Source organism: Bos taurus, chromosome 16 (assembly GCF_002263795.3).
Source record: "Bos taurus isolate L1 Dominette 01449 registration number 42190680 breed Hereford chromosome 16, ARS-UCD2.0, whole genome shotgun sequence".
Classification (NCBI taxonomy): Eukaryota; Metazoa; Chordata; class Mammalia; order Artiodactyla; family Bovidae; genus Bos; species Bos taurus.
Window position 1 is genome coordinate 28,172,085 of NC_037343.1, and position 15,393 is coordinate 28,187,477.

The following is a 15,393-nucleotide window of genomic DNA, read 5'->3' on the forward strand; positions in this document are numbered from 1 at the left end:
GGAGGAGAAGGGGATAACAGAGAATGAGATGGTTGGATGACTTCACCGATTCAATGGACATGAGTTTGAGTAAACTCCAGGAGTTGGTAATAGACAGGGAGGCCTGGCATGCTGCAGTCCATGGGGTTGCAGAGTTGGACACGACTGAGCAACTGAACTGAACTGATTGTGCTGAGATCTGTTCCCTCTGTACCCACTTTTATGAGTTTTTTTCACGAATGGATGTTCAATTTTGTCAATGCTTTTTCTGAATCTATTGAAATGATCATATGTTTTTGTCTTTCTTTTGATTAATGTGGTGTATAGTATTTATTGCTTTGTGTGTGTTAAACCATCTTTGTGATCTAGTAATGAATCCAACTTGGTCATGATGTATGATCCTTTTTATGTATTGGAGGATTTTTTTGAGGATTTATGCTAATATTTTGCTGAGGAGTTTTGCATCTGTATTCATCAAAGCTATCGGCCTTTAATTATCTTTTATTGTGGTGTCTTTGGTTTTTGTATCAGGGTGATGAGGAACCTCTGGAATACGTTTGAGAATGTTGCCTTCTTTTCAGTTTTGTAGAATAGATTGACAATCATAAATTATTTGTGTGTTTGGTAGAATTCCCTAGTGAAGCTGTTCAGTCTTAGACTTTTGTTTGCAGGTAGTTTTTCTAATTACAGATTTTTTTCACTTCTAGTGATTGGTTTGTTCACATTGTCTATTTCTTCCAAATTCAGTATTGGCAGGCTATATGTTTCTAGAAGCTTGCCTATTTCTTCTGGGTTTAACATTTTGTTTGCCTATAACTTTTCATAGTACTCTTTCATAATTTTTTGTGTTTTTGTGATACTGGTTGTTATTGCTCATATTTCATTTTTTATTTTGTTTATTTGTGTCCTTTCTTTTTGATGAGCCTGGCCAGATGTTTGTCGATTTTGTTTATCTTTTAAAAATCACCTCTACATTTTATTGATATTTTCTATTATATTTTTGTTTATATTTTATTTATTTCCTCTGATCTTAATTATTTCCTTCCTTCTGTTGACTTTGGGTTTTGTTTGTTCTTTTCCTAAGTCTTTTAGGTGGTAGGTAGCTTATTTATTTAAGAGTTTTTTGTTCTGTTTTGTTTTTTTGATGAAGATCTGTATTGCTATGAACTCTTAGAACTGCTTTTTTTGCATCCCACAGAATTTGTAATGTTGTGTGTTTTTAAGTTGCATATTTGGTGTTATTTTCTGATTCTCCTTTGATTTCAATCTTGACTCATTGTGTTTTTAGTAGCATGTTTAGTCATTGTTTGGCTTTTTTCCCATTTTTCTTTTTTAGTTGATACCTAGTTTCATATTGTGGTCAGAAAAGTTGATTGAATTAACTTCTGTTCTCTTAAATGTTTTGCGGCTCATTTTCCAATTTAGATTATGTTCTATGGTAGAGAACATACCAGGCAACCTTGAAAAGAATGTGTGTTGATGTTTTTTGGATGTAGCCTTCTGTTGTTGTTCAGTTGCTAAGTCATGTCCGACTCTTTGACTGCAGCACGCCAGGCTTCCCTGTCTTTCACTATTTCCCAGAGTTTGCTCAAACTCACATCCATTGAGTTGGTGGTGCCATCCAATCATTTCATCCTCCCTCATACCCTTCTTCTCTTTCCCTCAGTCTTTCCTAGCATCAGGGTCTTTTCCAGTGAGTCAGCTCTTCACATCAGGTGGCCAAAGTATTGGAGCTTCAACTTCAGCATCCTTCCTTCCAATGAATATTCAAGGTTTATTTCCTTCAGGATTGACTAGTTTGATCTCATTGCTGTCCAAGGGACTCTCAAGAGTCTTCTCTAGCACCACAATTCAAAAGCATCAATTCTTCAGCACTCTGCCTTCTTGATGGTCCAGCTCTCACATCCATACCTGACTACTGGAAAAACCATAACTTTGACTATATGGACCTTTGTCAGCAAAGTGATGTCTCTGCTTTTAACCCACTGTCTTGGTTTATCATAGCTTTTCTTCCAAGGATGAAGCATCTATTAATTTTGTGGCTGCAGTCACCATCCTCAGTGATTTTGGAACCCAAGAAAATAAAATCTGTCACTGTTTCTACTTCTTCCCCATCTGTTTGCATGAAGTGATGGGACCAGATGCTATGATCTTAGTTTTCTGAATGTTGAGTTTTAAGCCAGCTTTTTCACTCTCCTCTTTCATCCTCATCAAGAGGCTCTATGTAGTTCTTCTTCACTTTCTGCCTTTAAAGTGATATCATCTGCATATCTGAAGTTGTGATATTTCTCCTGGAAATCTTGATTCCAGCTTGTGGTTCATCCAGCCTGGCGTTTCACATTATGTACTCTCCATAGAAGTTAAAATGAGCAGAGTGACAATATGCAGCCTTGACATACTCCTTTCCCAATTTTGAACCAGTCCAGTTGTTCCATGTAAGTTTCTTTATCCATTCTCTCACTTTTTGTCTGTCTGTGCATCATTTGGCCTGAAGTGAGTCTTTTGTAGGCCACATATTTCAGGTTCTTGTGTTATTATCCAATCTGTCATTCTCAGTCTTTTGATTAAAACATGTAGTCTATTGACATGTTTTTGTAATGGCCACTTGTTTTGCCTCTATCACCACATGATGCTTCATGCTCATCTTGTATTTTCTTTGCCTCTGCCCTTAAATCAACCACTTTTTCAAGGAGCACTGGTTGGTTCCTTTTATAGGAGAATGAATTTTAGGAATAAAAGGAGCTAGACTGTAGATGTGCTCATTACTATAGCACTGTTATTGCTCTTAGATGCTATGGTGAAAAGATCTAGAGAATGTATGTATATATACTAGCTCATATATAACTTATGCATCTGTATGTCTATATCTATTTTTTGTTTGTTTTGTTTTAAACTATGAGTTCTTGAGGCTTTCCTTGTAGCTGAGTCAGTAAAGAGTCTGCCTGCAATGCAGGAGACCTGGGTTTGATTCCTGGCTCAGGAAGGTCCCCTGGAGAAGGAAATGGCAACCCACTCCAGTATTCTTGCCTGGAGAATCCCATGGACAAAGGAGCCTGGCAGGCTACAGTCTATGACGTCGCAAGAACCGGATAGGACTAAGCAACTAAGCACATGGCACATGAATTCTTACTGATATATCTATCAGATCCCAGTCTAGCACCTTCAGGGTTCATTCTCGCCTTCTACTTTTCCTAATATGTAACTTTTTTCTCTTTTGGTGAGAAATGTGGCTCACATAATCAGCAATATAGTTACTTATTTGTTATACCTGTATTATATTTTCAGAATTGCTATCCCTACGTCTTTAAGAAGGCTTCCCAGGTGACTCAGTGATAGTGAATCTGCCTGTCAATGCAAGACATGCAGATTTGATCCCTGGGTTAGGAACATCCCCTGGAGAAGTAAATGGCAACCCATTCCAGTATTCTTGCCTGGGAAATCCCATGGACAGAGGAGCCTGGTGGGCTACAGTCTATGGAGTTGCAAAAGAGTTAAACACAAAATAGTGACCAAACAACAGCAACCACCGCTTTAAGAAACAAATATATCAAATAAGTACAGTGTTTATGTAGGGTCCTTTTAGTGTCTAAACTTATAGTCTACAATAAAAACACTGTTTTCCAAAGTAACTTAAATCAGCTCTTTCCCATCCTCTTCAGTGTGGTTGTACAGTTCATTTGTAATGACTTGTGATGTTTGTTTTTTCAAATGCTTAAAATATATGTATTTTTGTATATCTTTTTAGATCTTTGTTTATTTTTTGTTGGGGTGTTTATTTATTGTTAGGTTGTGAGAGGTCTTAATATGTATTCTGGATACAAGTATTTTATCAGATACAACATTTGCAAAAATTTCTCGCTGTCTATGCCTTAACTTTTCATTCTGTTTTTATTTTTATTGAAATATAGTTGCTTTACAATGTGTGTTATTTGTTACTATACCACAAAGTGAATCGTTACATGTATACATACATCCTGTCTCTTTTAGATTTCCTTCTCATTTCCGTCCCCACAGAGCACTGAGGAGAGTTCTCTGTGCTATGCAGTAGTTTCTCATTAGTTATCTGTTTCATACGTAGTCATTATATATGTCAATCCCAACCTTCCAGTTCATCCCACCTCCTTCCCTGCTTAATATTTATAAGTTTGTTTTCTACGCCTATGTCTCTATGCTTGCAAATAAGTTAATCTGTACCATTTTTCTAGATTCCACATATAAGCAATATTATGCGATATTTTTCTCTGACTTACTTCACTCTATGACAGTCTCTAGGTCTACCCACATCTCTGCAAATGGCACTATTTTGTTCCTTTTTATGACTGAGTATTATTCCACCATAGGTATGTACCACATCTTTATCCATTCCTCTGTTGATGGATATTTAGTTTGCTTCCATGTTCTGGCTATTATAAATAGCACTACAATGAACTTTGGAGTACATCTGTCTTTTTTTAATTTATGTGTAATTGGAGGATAATTGCTTTACAATGTTGTGTTTGGTTTATGCCATATATCAACATGAATCAGCCATATGTATAAGTAGGTCCCCTCCCTTTTGATCCTCTCTCCCATCTCCCACCCTATCCCACCCCTCTAGGTTGTCACAGAACATGGGTTGCATGTATCTTTTTGAACTATGGTTTTTCTACAGGTATATACTCAGGTGTGAGATTACTGGATCATAGGGTAGTTCTGTTTTTAGTTCCTTAAGAAACTTCTATACTATTCTCCATAGTGGCTGTATCCATTTACACTCCATCCAAACAGTAGGAGGGTTTCCTTTTCTCCACATCCTCTCCAGCATTTATCATTTGTAGATATTTTAATGATGGCCATTGTCACTGGTGTGAGGTGATACCTCATTGTAGTTTCAGTTTGTGTTTCTCTAATAATTAGTGATGTTGAGCATCTTCTCATGTGTTTATTAGCCATTTGTATGTCTTCTTTGAAGAAATGTCCATTTCCACTCATTTTTTGATTGGAGTGTTGGAATTTTTTTTTATATTGAGCTACATGAGTTGTTCATATGCTTTGGTGATTCATTTGCAAATATTTTCTCCCAATCTGTGGGTTGTGTTTTCATTTTGTTTATTAAATGTAAGGCTGCACACTATAAAACTCTTAAAGGAAAACATAAGCAGAACATTCTTTGATATAAATCGCAGCAAGATCTTTTTTGACACACCTCCTAGAGTAATGAAAATAAGAACAAGAAAATGCGATCTAATTAAACTTAAAAGCTTTTGCACAGTAAAGGAAACCATAAATAAAGCAAAAAGACAACTATCTTTTCATTGATTCTCACAGAGCTAAATTTATTAATTTTGATAAGATACAGTTTGTCAATTTTTTTGTTTTAAGAATTATGCTTTTGGTTTTGTCTCTCACAACTTCTTTGCTTAGCTTAAGGTCACACATATTATCCCTATATTTTCTCCTAGAAGATTTATAGATTTGTGTTTTATATTTAGATATGTCATTTATTTTGAGCTGACTTTTGGACAGCGTATGCAGGGTACTTTGAAGGTTGTTTTTTTTTTTTTTTTTGCCTTAGACATTCAATTTGTTCAGCTTGATTATGAACTCAAGGAGAGTAGAGATAGTGTCTTCTAATTTTTGTATCCTCATAATGATATAATGCTCTTCACACAGCAGATACACTTTAAGTATTTGTTAACTTAATGATTTCTTCTGATTTTTTTTATCATACCTTGACCCACCACCCAGTACCCATGAGTGATTGTTTCTATAATAATTAATTCCAAATTTTTATACCTGCCTTTAAATTCCATTTATCAGTATAGAATACTAGATAGCCCTCAAAGGAAATCTGCCTCAGTTTTCAGTAGTTCTAAATGTCCTTGATAATTTTAAAGCATTGCTTTCAATGGAATTTCTGAATGTACTAAACTTTGAATCATATATTTTAGCCAAAATTATTCCTCTTTGCCAAGATCCCCGCCTGTCTATCTTTACTGAGTCAGCTTTAATTATGGATTTACCTAATAAGAAGAAAAATGTAAGTGACTATCAAACCAGATGGCCAGATTGTCAGGTCCTTTTTGAAATGGATCCTGCCTACCAAGATAAAGTAAGTTTAAAAATAGTTTGTCTTAAGGAAGGAATGTTTGGCTTAAGGAACAGAAATGCACTGAAATTTTCAGATGAAAGGGATTTATTGAAAAATTAGAGTATCATAATTAATGGCAATTGGAAAATCACTCCCAGCTTATCTCCCTATTTGTCTTCTTTATGATCTTTCCTCTTTGTTTGCCTCTGTATATTTTTTCAAACCTCCACTATGAAAATAATCTTTCTCTTTTATAGTTCCCTCATAATATTGGCTTGCTAATGTTGGCCCTGACTTTTCCCATTACTATCTAACGTGGCATTTTTTTGTTCAAACTCACAAAATAACCAACTTGCCTAGCTTGGGTCAAGATTCTATCCAAAGGCTGTTTTAAGAATTGGGTAAGGTCCCATAATATTTAGAACTCATCTTTTCTAGAGCTATGTGTGAAGCGTATACACTAAAACAAGGTAACAAGCCAAGGAATAAATGACTGATGTCCTTACTACATGGCTCAAAATAACATGCTAATTATAAAGTTAAATAACCTACTAAAGCTTTACATAAAACAAAATATAAAAAGCTATCTAAATTTCTTAAAGTCTTAAGTTTCCTAAATATTTAGATATTTAACAGACATTCTTAACAAAATGAACTTCACATAAAACCATTTTAAATGTTTTAACCAAACCATTAGATTATTAGATCATACTATTATCATTTTAAAAACAAAATCCTGATTGACTTTTTAACATTTTTACTTATAGATTGCGAGTTTCCTGACTATTATTGGAAGTTCAATGGGCCAAGTTAGTATTTACAGCTGCCAGTTTAGGAAATATTGTACTATGGTAGAGAAGGCCAAAATCATAGGTACCAAAATATCATCTATGGAAGAATTAACTTCAACACAGTTTAAAAGTATACTGTCTAAATTCAGAAACTACCTTCGACAAATTGTTAATATGGCCATTGAGAAGCGCATTGGTATTTTCAATGTTATGAGTTTTGATTATCAGTTACAATGCTTACCATATGTTGAGAACATCATAGATATGAGCCAAAATCTCTTGAGATCTGTAATTGAAAGAAAGAATGCAAATCTACTGGAGGTAAGTATTTTGAATATTCCTATTGCATGAGAATCAATTTTTTAAATTTGTAACACTGTATTGAGATAACATCAGCTTATAATATTATGTAAGTTTCATGTGTACCACATTATATTTCAGTCCTTTTCTTCCTATCCTAAAGTAGCCATTCTGACAGGTGTGAGATAATATCATTGTGGCTTTGATTTGCATTTCTGTAATAATTAGTGATGTTGAACATCTTTTCATGTGACTATTGGCCATTTGCATGCCTTCAGTGGAAAAAAGTCTATACAGCTCTTCTGCCCATTTTTAAATTGAACTGTTTGTTTTTCCATTGTTGAGTTGTATGAGTTCTTTATATATTTTGGATCTTCACCCCTTATCAGATTTAAGGTTTACAAATATCTTCTTCCATTGAGTAAGTTGTTTGTTTTTTTTAATTTTTTCATGGTTTCCTTTCCTGTGCAGAAGCTTTTTAGTTTGATGTTATCCCATTTGTTTATATCTGATTTTGTTTTCTTTGCCTGAGGAGAAAAATATTAAGAGAAATGTCAAAGAGTTTACTGCCCATGTTTCCTTCTAGGATTTTTATGGTTCAGGTCTTACATTCAAGTTTTTAATCGATTTTGAGTTGATTTTTGTGTGTGGTTTAAGGTAGTGGTCCAGCTTCACTCTTTCACGTATGGCAGGTCAATTTTCCCAAAACTTATCAGATAGACTTTTCATTTTCCATTGTATGTTCCTTGCTCCTTTATTATAAATTAATTGTCCATATATATGTGGGTTTATTTCTGGGCTGTCATTTTTGTTCCATTGATCTATGTATCTTGTTTTATGCCAGCACTCTGCTGTTTGAATTACTGTAGCTGTGTAATATGTTTTAAAATGAGAAAGTGTGATGGCTCTGGCTGTGTTTTTTTCTCAGGATTGCTTTGCTTATTTGGGGTCTTTTGTAATTCCATATAAATTTTAGGATTTTTTTCTAGCTCTGTGGAAAATGTCACACATATTTTGATAGGGATTGCTTTGAGTCTGTAGATTGTCTTAGGTAATAGGGACATTTTAACATTAATTCTCCCAATCTATAAGCATGAAATACTTTTCCATTTCTTTGTGTCTTCTTCAGTTTCTTTCATTAATGTCTTACAGTTTTCAGCATACAGCTTTCATGTGTCTGGTCAAATTTACTTTTATGCATTTTATTTCCTTGGTATGATTTTAAATGAGATTGTTTTCTTAATTTCTCTTTATACTAATTCATTTTTACTATATATAAGCACAACAGATTCTTCTGTATTGATTTTAAGGCCTAGAATTTCACTGTATTCATTTATTATTTGTAATATTTTGTGTGGAGTCTTTTGGGTTTCATATATATAAAATCATGTTTTCCACAGATAGTAATAGTCTTTGTTCCTATTTTCCAAGTTGGATACATTTTATTTTCCTTCTACAATTGCTTTGGCTAGGAATCCCTGTGTTATGTTGAATAGAAGTGGTAAGAGTGAGCCTCCTTTGCTTGTTCAGAATTTAGCAGGAAGACTTTCACCTTATTACCATTGAGTGTTATATTGCCCTTGGATTTGTTGCATGGTGCTTCCCGGGTAGCACTAGTGTTAAAGAACATGCCTAGCAGTACAGGTAGATGTAAGAGACATGGGTTCGATCCCTGGATTGGAAATACCTCCTGGAGGAGGGCACAGCAGCCCACTCCAGTATTCTTGCCTGGAGAATCCCAAGGACAGAGGAGCCTGGGAGGCTCCAGTCTGTGAAGTTGCACAGTGTCTGACACGACTGAAGAGACTAAGCATGCATGCATGGCCTTTATTATGTTGAGATATGTTCCCTCTAGATGCATGTTGCTGTGAGTTTTTACAATGAATGAATGTTGAATTTTATCAAATGCTTTTACTACATCTATTGCGATGATCACATGGTTTTTGTCTTTTGTTTTCTTGATGTGCTGTATCACTTTGATCGATGTGTATAAATGGAACCATTGTGACCCTGGAATGAATAAAACTTGATCATGGTGCATGATCCTTTTTATGTGTTGTTAGATTTTGTTTGCTAATATTTTGTTGAGGATTTTTGCATCTATATTCATCAGAACTGTTGGCATGTAATTTTCTTTTTTGGTAATGTTTTGGTCTGGTTTTGGTATCAGATGATTGGGACCTCATAGAATGAATTTGTGGAGAAGGTAATGGCAACCCACTCCAGTACTTTTGCCTGGAAAATCCCATGGATGGAGGAGCCTGGTAGGCTGCAGTCCATGGGGTAGCTAAGAGTCGGACATGACTGACCGACTTCACTTTCACTTTTCACTTTCCTGCATTAGAGAGGGAAATGGCAACCCACTCCAGTGTTCTTGCCTGGAGAATCCCAGGGGCGGGGGAGCCTCGTGGGCTGCTGTCTCAGGAGTCACACAGAGTCGGACACGACTGAAGTGACGAAGCAGCAGCAGCAGCAGAATGAATTTGGGGATGTTCTGTTCTCTTCAGGTTTTGGGGAGAGTTTGAGAATGATAGGTATAAGTTCTTTGTATGTTTGTAAGTTCTTCCCTGTGAAGCTATTCTGTCTTGGACCTCTGTTTGCAGGGAGTTTTTTAAAATTACAGATTCTGTTCCAATTCTAATAATTGATCTATAAATTTTCTGTTTCTTCTTGATTCAGTTTTGGCAGGCTTTATGTTTCTAGGAATTTGTCTGTTTCTTCTGGGTTGTCCATTTTGTTGGCATGCACTTTACATGCCTCCTCCTGAGAAACCCGTGTGCAGATCAAGAAGCAACGATTAGAACTGGACATGGAATAACAGACTGGTTCCAAATTGGGAAAGGAGACTGTCAAGGCTGTACATTGTCACCCTGATTATTTTACTTATATGCAGAGTATACCATGCAAAATGCTGGGCTGGATGAAGCACAAGCTGGAATCAAGATTGCCAGAAGAAATATCATTAACTTCATATATGCACATGACACCACCCTAATGACCAAAAGTGAAGAGAAACTAAAGAGCCTCTTGATGAAAGTGAAAGAGGAGAGTGAAAAAGCTGGCTTAAAACTCAACATTCAAAAAACGAAGATCTTGGCATCCGGTCCCATCACTTCATGGCAAATCGATGGGGAAACAATGGAAACTGACAGACTTTATTTTCTAGGCTCCAGAATCACTGTGGATGGTGACTGCAGCCATGAAATTAAAAAAAAAAAAAAATGCTTGCTCCTTGGAAGAAAACCTATGACAAACATAGACAGCATATTAGAAAGAAGGGACATCACTTTGCTAGCAAAGGTCCATATAGGCAAAGCTATGATTTTTCCAGTAATCATGTACAGATGTGAGAGATCATGTACAGACCAACAAGAAGGCTGATACAGAAGAACTGACGCTTTCAAATTGTGGTGCTGGAGAAAACTCTTGAGAGTCCCTTGGACTGCAAGGAGATCAAACCAGTCAATTCTAAAGGAAATCAGTCCTGAATATTTGTTGGGAGGACTGATGCTGAAGCTCAGGCTCCAATACTGTGGCCACTAGATGCAAAGAGTTTACTCATTGGAAAAGAACTGATGCTGGGAACGATTGAAGGCAGAAGAGCATGACAGAGGATGAGATGGTTGGTTGGCATCAACGACTCAATGAACATGAGTTTTAGCAAACTTGGAAATAGTGAAGGACAGGGAAGCCTAGCATGCTGCAGTCAATGGGGTTGCAGTCAGACACTACTGAGAAACTGAACAACTGTTCATAGTCTTTTCTTATGGTTTTCTGTATTTCTGTGACATCAGTTGTTGTTTCTCATCTTTCTTATTTTGTTTATTTAGTCATGTCTCTTTTCTTCTTGGTGAGCCTGTCTAGAGGAGATTTGTTGATTTTGTTTATCCTTTAAAAAAAACATCTCTTGGATTTATTTATTTTTCTTTTTTTTATCTTAATTTAATTTTTTCACTCTCTTTTTTATTTCCTTCCTTCAGCTGACTTAATTTTTATTTGTTCTTTTTCTAATTCATTTAGGTGGTAGGCAGGTTGCTTGAGATTTTTCATATCTTTTGAATAAAGCTTGTGTCATTATGAATTTTCTTCTTAGAACTGCTTTTGCTGTATCCCATAGATGTTGATAGTAATGTTTTCATTATTTGCCTAGAGTTATTTTTTATTTCCTATTTTATTTCCTCATTGACTCATTCTTTTTTTAGTATCAAGTGTTTAGTCACCATGTAATTGTGGTTTTTTGCTTGTTTTCTTTCTATGGATGATTTCTAGTTTCATGCCATTGTGGTCAGAAAAGATACTTTAAATAATTTCTATCTTCTTAGTTTGTTGAGGCTTATTTTGTGTACTAATATGTGGTCTATCCTAGAGAATGTTCCATATGTGCTTGAAAATAATGTGCATTTTGTTTGTTTTTTTGATACAGTGTCTTGTAGATATCAATTCTTGTTATTTAGCTGCTAAGTCGTGTTCAAATTTTTGCAACCCTGTTGATTGTAGCCCTCCAGGCTCTTTTGTTCATGAGATTTCCCAGGCAAGAATACTGGAGTAGGTTGCCATTTCTTTCTCCAAGGGAGCTTCCCAACCCAGAGATCAAACCTGCATCTCCTCCAGTGGCAGGTGGATTTTTTTTTTTTTTTTTTTTTTTACCACTGAGCTACCTGGGAAATCCATAATTCCTGAAGAAAATCAACCCCAAATATTCACTGGAAGGACTGTTGTTGATGCTGAAGCTCCAATACTTTGGCCATTGGATGTGAAGAGCTGACTCATTGGAAAAGACCCTGATGCTGGGAAAGATTGAGGGCAAGAGGAGAAGAGGGTGGCAGAGGATGACATGGTTAGATAGCATCACCAATTCAATGGACATGAATTTGAGCAAACTCCAGGAGATAGTGGAGGACAAGAGGAGCCTGGTGTACTACAGTCCATGGGGTCACAAAGAGTTGGATACAACTGAACAACAACAACAAAGTTTATATCCTTATCCTCTCTATACTTAAGCACCTTTATCTGTAAATTGGGGATAATATTTGTAATTGACCTACAGAAGTTGTGAGAATTAAAGAAGTTAATGATTGCAAAGCTCTTTTACCCTTTCTGGCACATAGTGAACTTATGTGAGTTACTTCTACAGTTAGAAGAATCATTGTTATTAGTTCCAGAAAGTTGTTTCTGAGCTATATGTATTTTTAGAAAGTGGTTCTGAAAGTTATGTTTATTTTTCTTCTTTCTGGCTTCTGCATGCCCCCAGGTGTGTTTTTATAAAGGGAAGTAGCTTCCCTTTATATAGTTAAGGAAATTCCCTTATTTGCATAAGAGTTCCTAACTTGATATGTGTTTTTTAATCATAAGTTAACTTTATCAAATCCTTATTCTTTTTATCTGTTGTGATAATCATGCAGTTGTTTTCCTTTAACCTTTTAATGCAGTTAATTACATTAATTGACTTTCTAAGTTTAATTTCATATCTGAATCAATAGATATACCTTACCAGTGTGCACATGCACATAGATATATTGCTACATTATTTTTTAAATTTTGCCTTTATGCTTGCTTATAAGTGAAATTGGTCTGTAATTTTCTTTTCTTTTACAATCCTTAACTGAATGTACTACTAGTGACAAAAAGGAAGTTTGGGAATATTTCATGTCTTTCTACTACTCTCTTCTATAAAAATGTAATTATCTGTTTTCTTTGGGATATGAGTTTAAGATATTTTTCTGGAATTTAATTGGGATTTGTGGTTGGAGTCAGGACAGTTGTCTTTACTCAGTCTTATATTGTGAGCATTTTCAGTAAAATTCAGCAGGCATCATTATAAACCCATTACTAAATTATTTTATTTGATTCTCAAAACTGTAATGAGGACACCAAGTTTATTAAAGTAAAGCTACTTTGGTTCATGCAGTTAGTAAATATTGGAACTAGGATTCAAACACAGGTCTCTCTGACTTTAAAGTCAGTTCATATTAACCCTGTGATAAAAATGTATATTCAAGAGCAGGTTCACGTATGTGCATGTGCACACATATATACCCATACACCATAAAATGGATACAATTTCTGCTTGGTTAGCATAATTATCTCTAGGTGGTGAAGTAATAGGTATTTTTATTTTATAAAGTTTTTTATTGCTGTTTTTGCATGAGCATATAGTCAAGTAGAATAAGTATTTAAAAAATTAGAACATACACAAGCAATTCAAGGCTGTGAGCTGAAAATTAAACTGATATTGATTCCAGAATTATGATTACTCATCAAGAGCCCTTGAAACATGAGGGAAACTATGGTAAAATTGTAATTTAAGTATAGGAATTTAATTCTTTTGAAAATCTAATGGAATGATATACAAATACTTATAAAAAGTGTGGATGTAATATATACACATATATATGGGCTTCCCTGATGTTAAAGAATCCACTTGCAATTTGGGACACATAGGTTCGATCCCTGGGTTAAGAAGATCCTCTGGGGGAGGGCACGGCAACCCACTTCATTATTCTTGCTTGGAGAATCTCCATGGACAGAGGAGCCTGGCAAGCTAAAGTTCATGGGGTTGCAAAGAGTTGGACATGACTGAGCGACTAAGCACACCACAGCACACACATACATTTGTGCATATATTTGTAATGACTGCGTATACTTACAATGGATACAAACAGGATTTGGAATCAGATTTGGGCTTGAATTATAGCTCTGTAACTCACTAAATTTCATATTTTAGGCTTATTAATCCTTCTGAAACTCAGTTTCCCTCTTTGCAGACTAGAGAAAATAACACTCAAGTAGTAAATATGTTTTTTAAAATTTCTTAAATTGAAGAAAGTAGGGAAAACCACTAGACCATTCAGGTATGACCTAAATCAAATCTCTTATGATTATACAGTGGAAGTGACAAATAGATTTAAGGCATTAGATCTGATAGACAGAGTCCCTGAAGAACTATGGACGGAAGTTCATGACACTGTACAGGAGGCAGGGATCAAGACCATCCCCAAGGAAAAGAAATGCAAACAGGCAAAATAGTTGTCTGAAGAGGACTTACAAATAGCTGTGAATAAAAGAGACATGAAAGGCAAAGGAGAAAACAAAATATATATCCATGTGAATGCAGAGTTCCAAAGAATAGCAAGGAGACATAAGAAAGCCTTCCTCAGCAATCAATGCAAAGAAATAGAGAAAAACAATAGAATGGGAAAGACTAGAGATCTCTTTAAGAAAATTAGAGATACCAAGGGAACATTTCATGCAAAGATGGGCTCAATAAAGGACAGAAATGGTATGGACCTAACAGAAGCAGAAGATATTAAGAAGAGGTGGCAAGAATACACAGAAGAACTATACAAAAGAGATCTTCATGACCCAGATAATCATGATGGTGTGATCACTCAACTAAAGCAAGACATCCTGGAATGCAAATTCAAGTGGGCCTTAGGAAGCATCACTACAAACAAAGCTAGTGGACTTGATGGAATTCCAGTTGAGCTATTTCAAATCCTAAAAGATGATGCTTTGAAAGTGCTGTACTCAATATGCCAGCAAATTTGAAAAATGCAGCAGTGGCAACAGGACTGGAAAAGGTCGGTATTCATTCCAATCCCAAAGAAAGGCAGTGCCAAAGAATGCTCAAACTGCTGCACAATTGCACTCATATAAGTAATGCTCAAAATTCACCAAGTCAGACTTCAATAGTACTTGAACCGCGAACTTCCAGATGTTCAAGCTGGATTTAGAAAAGGCAGAGGAACCAGAGATCAAATTGCCAACATCCACTGGATCATCAAAAAAGCAAGATAAGTCCAGAAAAACATCTACTTCTGCTTTATTGACTATGCCAAAGGCTTTGACTGTGTAGACCACAACAAACTATGGAAAATTCTGAGAGATGGGAATACCAGATCACCTGACCTGCCTCTTGAGAAATCTGTATGCAGGCCAGGAAGTAACAGTTAGAACTGAACATGGAACACAGACTGGTTCTAAATCGGGAAAAGATTATGTCAAGGCTATATATTGTCACCCTGCTTATTTAACTTATATGCAGAGTACATCATGAGAAATGCTGGGCTGGATGAAGCACAAGCTGGCATCAAGATTGCCAGGAGAAATATCAATAACCTCAGATATGCAGATGACATCACCCTTATGGCAGAAAGCAAAGAAGAACTAAAGAGCCTCATGATGAAAGTGAAAGAAGAGAGTGAAAAAGTTGGCTTAAAACTCAATATTCAAAAAAAAACAACAACTCAATAT

At 35.7% G+C, this 15,393-nt stretch overlaps 1 protein-coding gene across 2 annotated transcripts in view; it reads left to right on the forward strand.

Moving 5' to 3' along the window:
• DNAH14 (dynein axonemal heavy chain 14) overlaps positions 1 to 15,393 on the forward strand; it is a 377,701-nt gene that overhangs the window by 106,987 nt on the left and 255,321 nt on the right. For both annotated transcript variants that reach the window (XM_059875675.1, XM_059875674.1), the window contains 2 exons: positions 5,910 to 6,070; positions 6,817 to 7,161. In XM_059875675.1, coding sequence (XP_059731658.1) covers positions 5,910 to 6,070; positions 6,817 to 7,161 — 506 coding nt within the window. The remainder of the gene's footprint in view (positions 1 to 5,909; positions 6,071 to 6,816; positions 7,162 to 15,393) is intronic.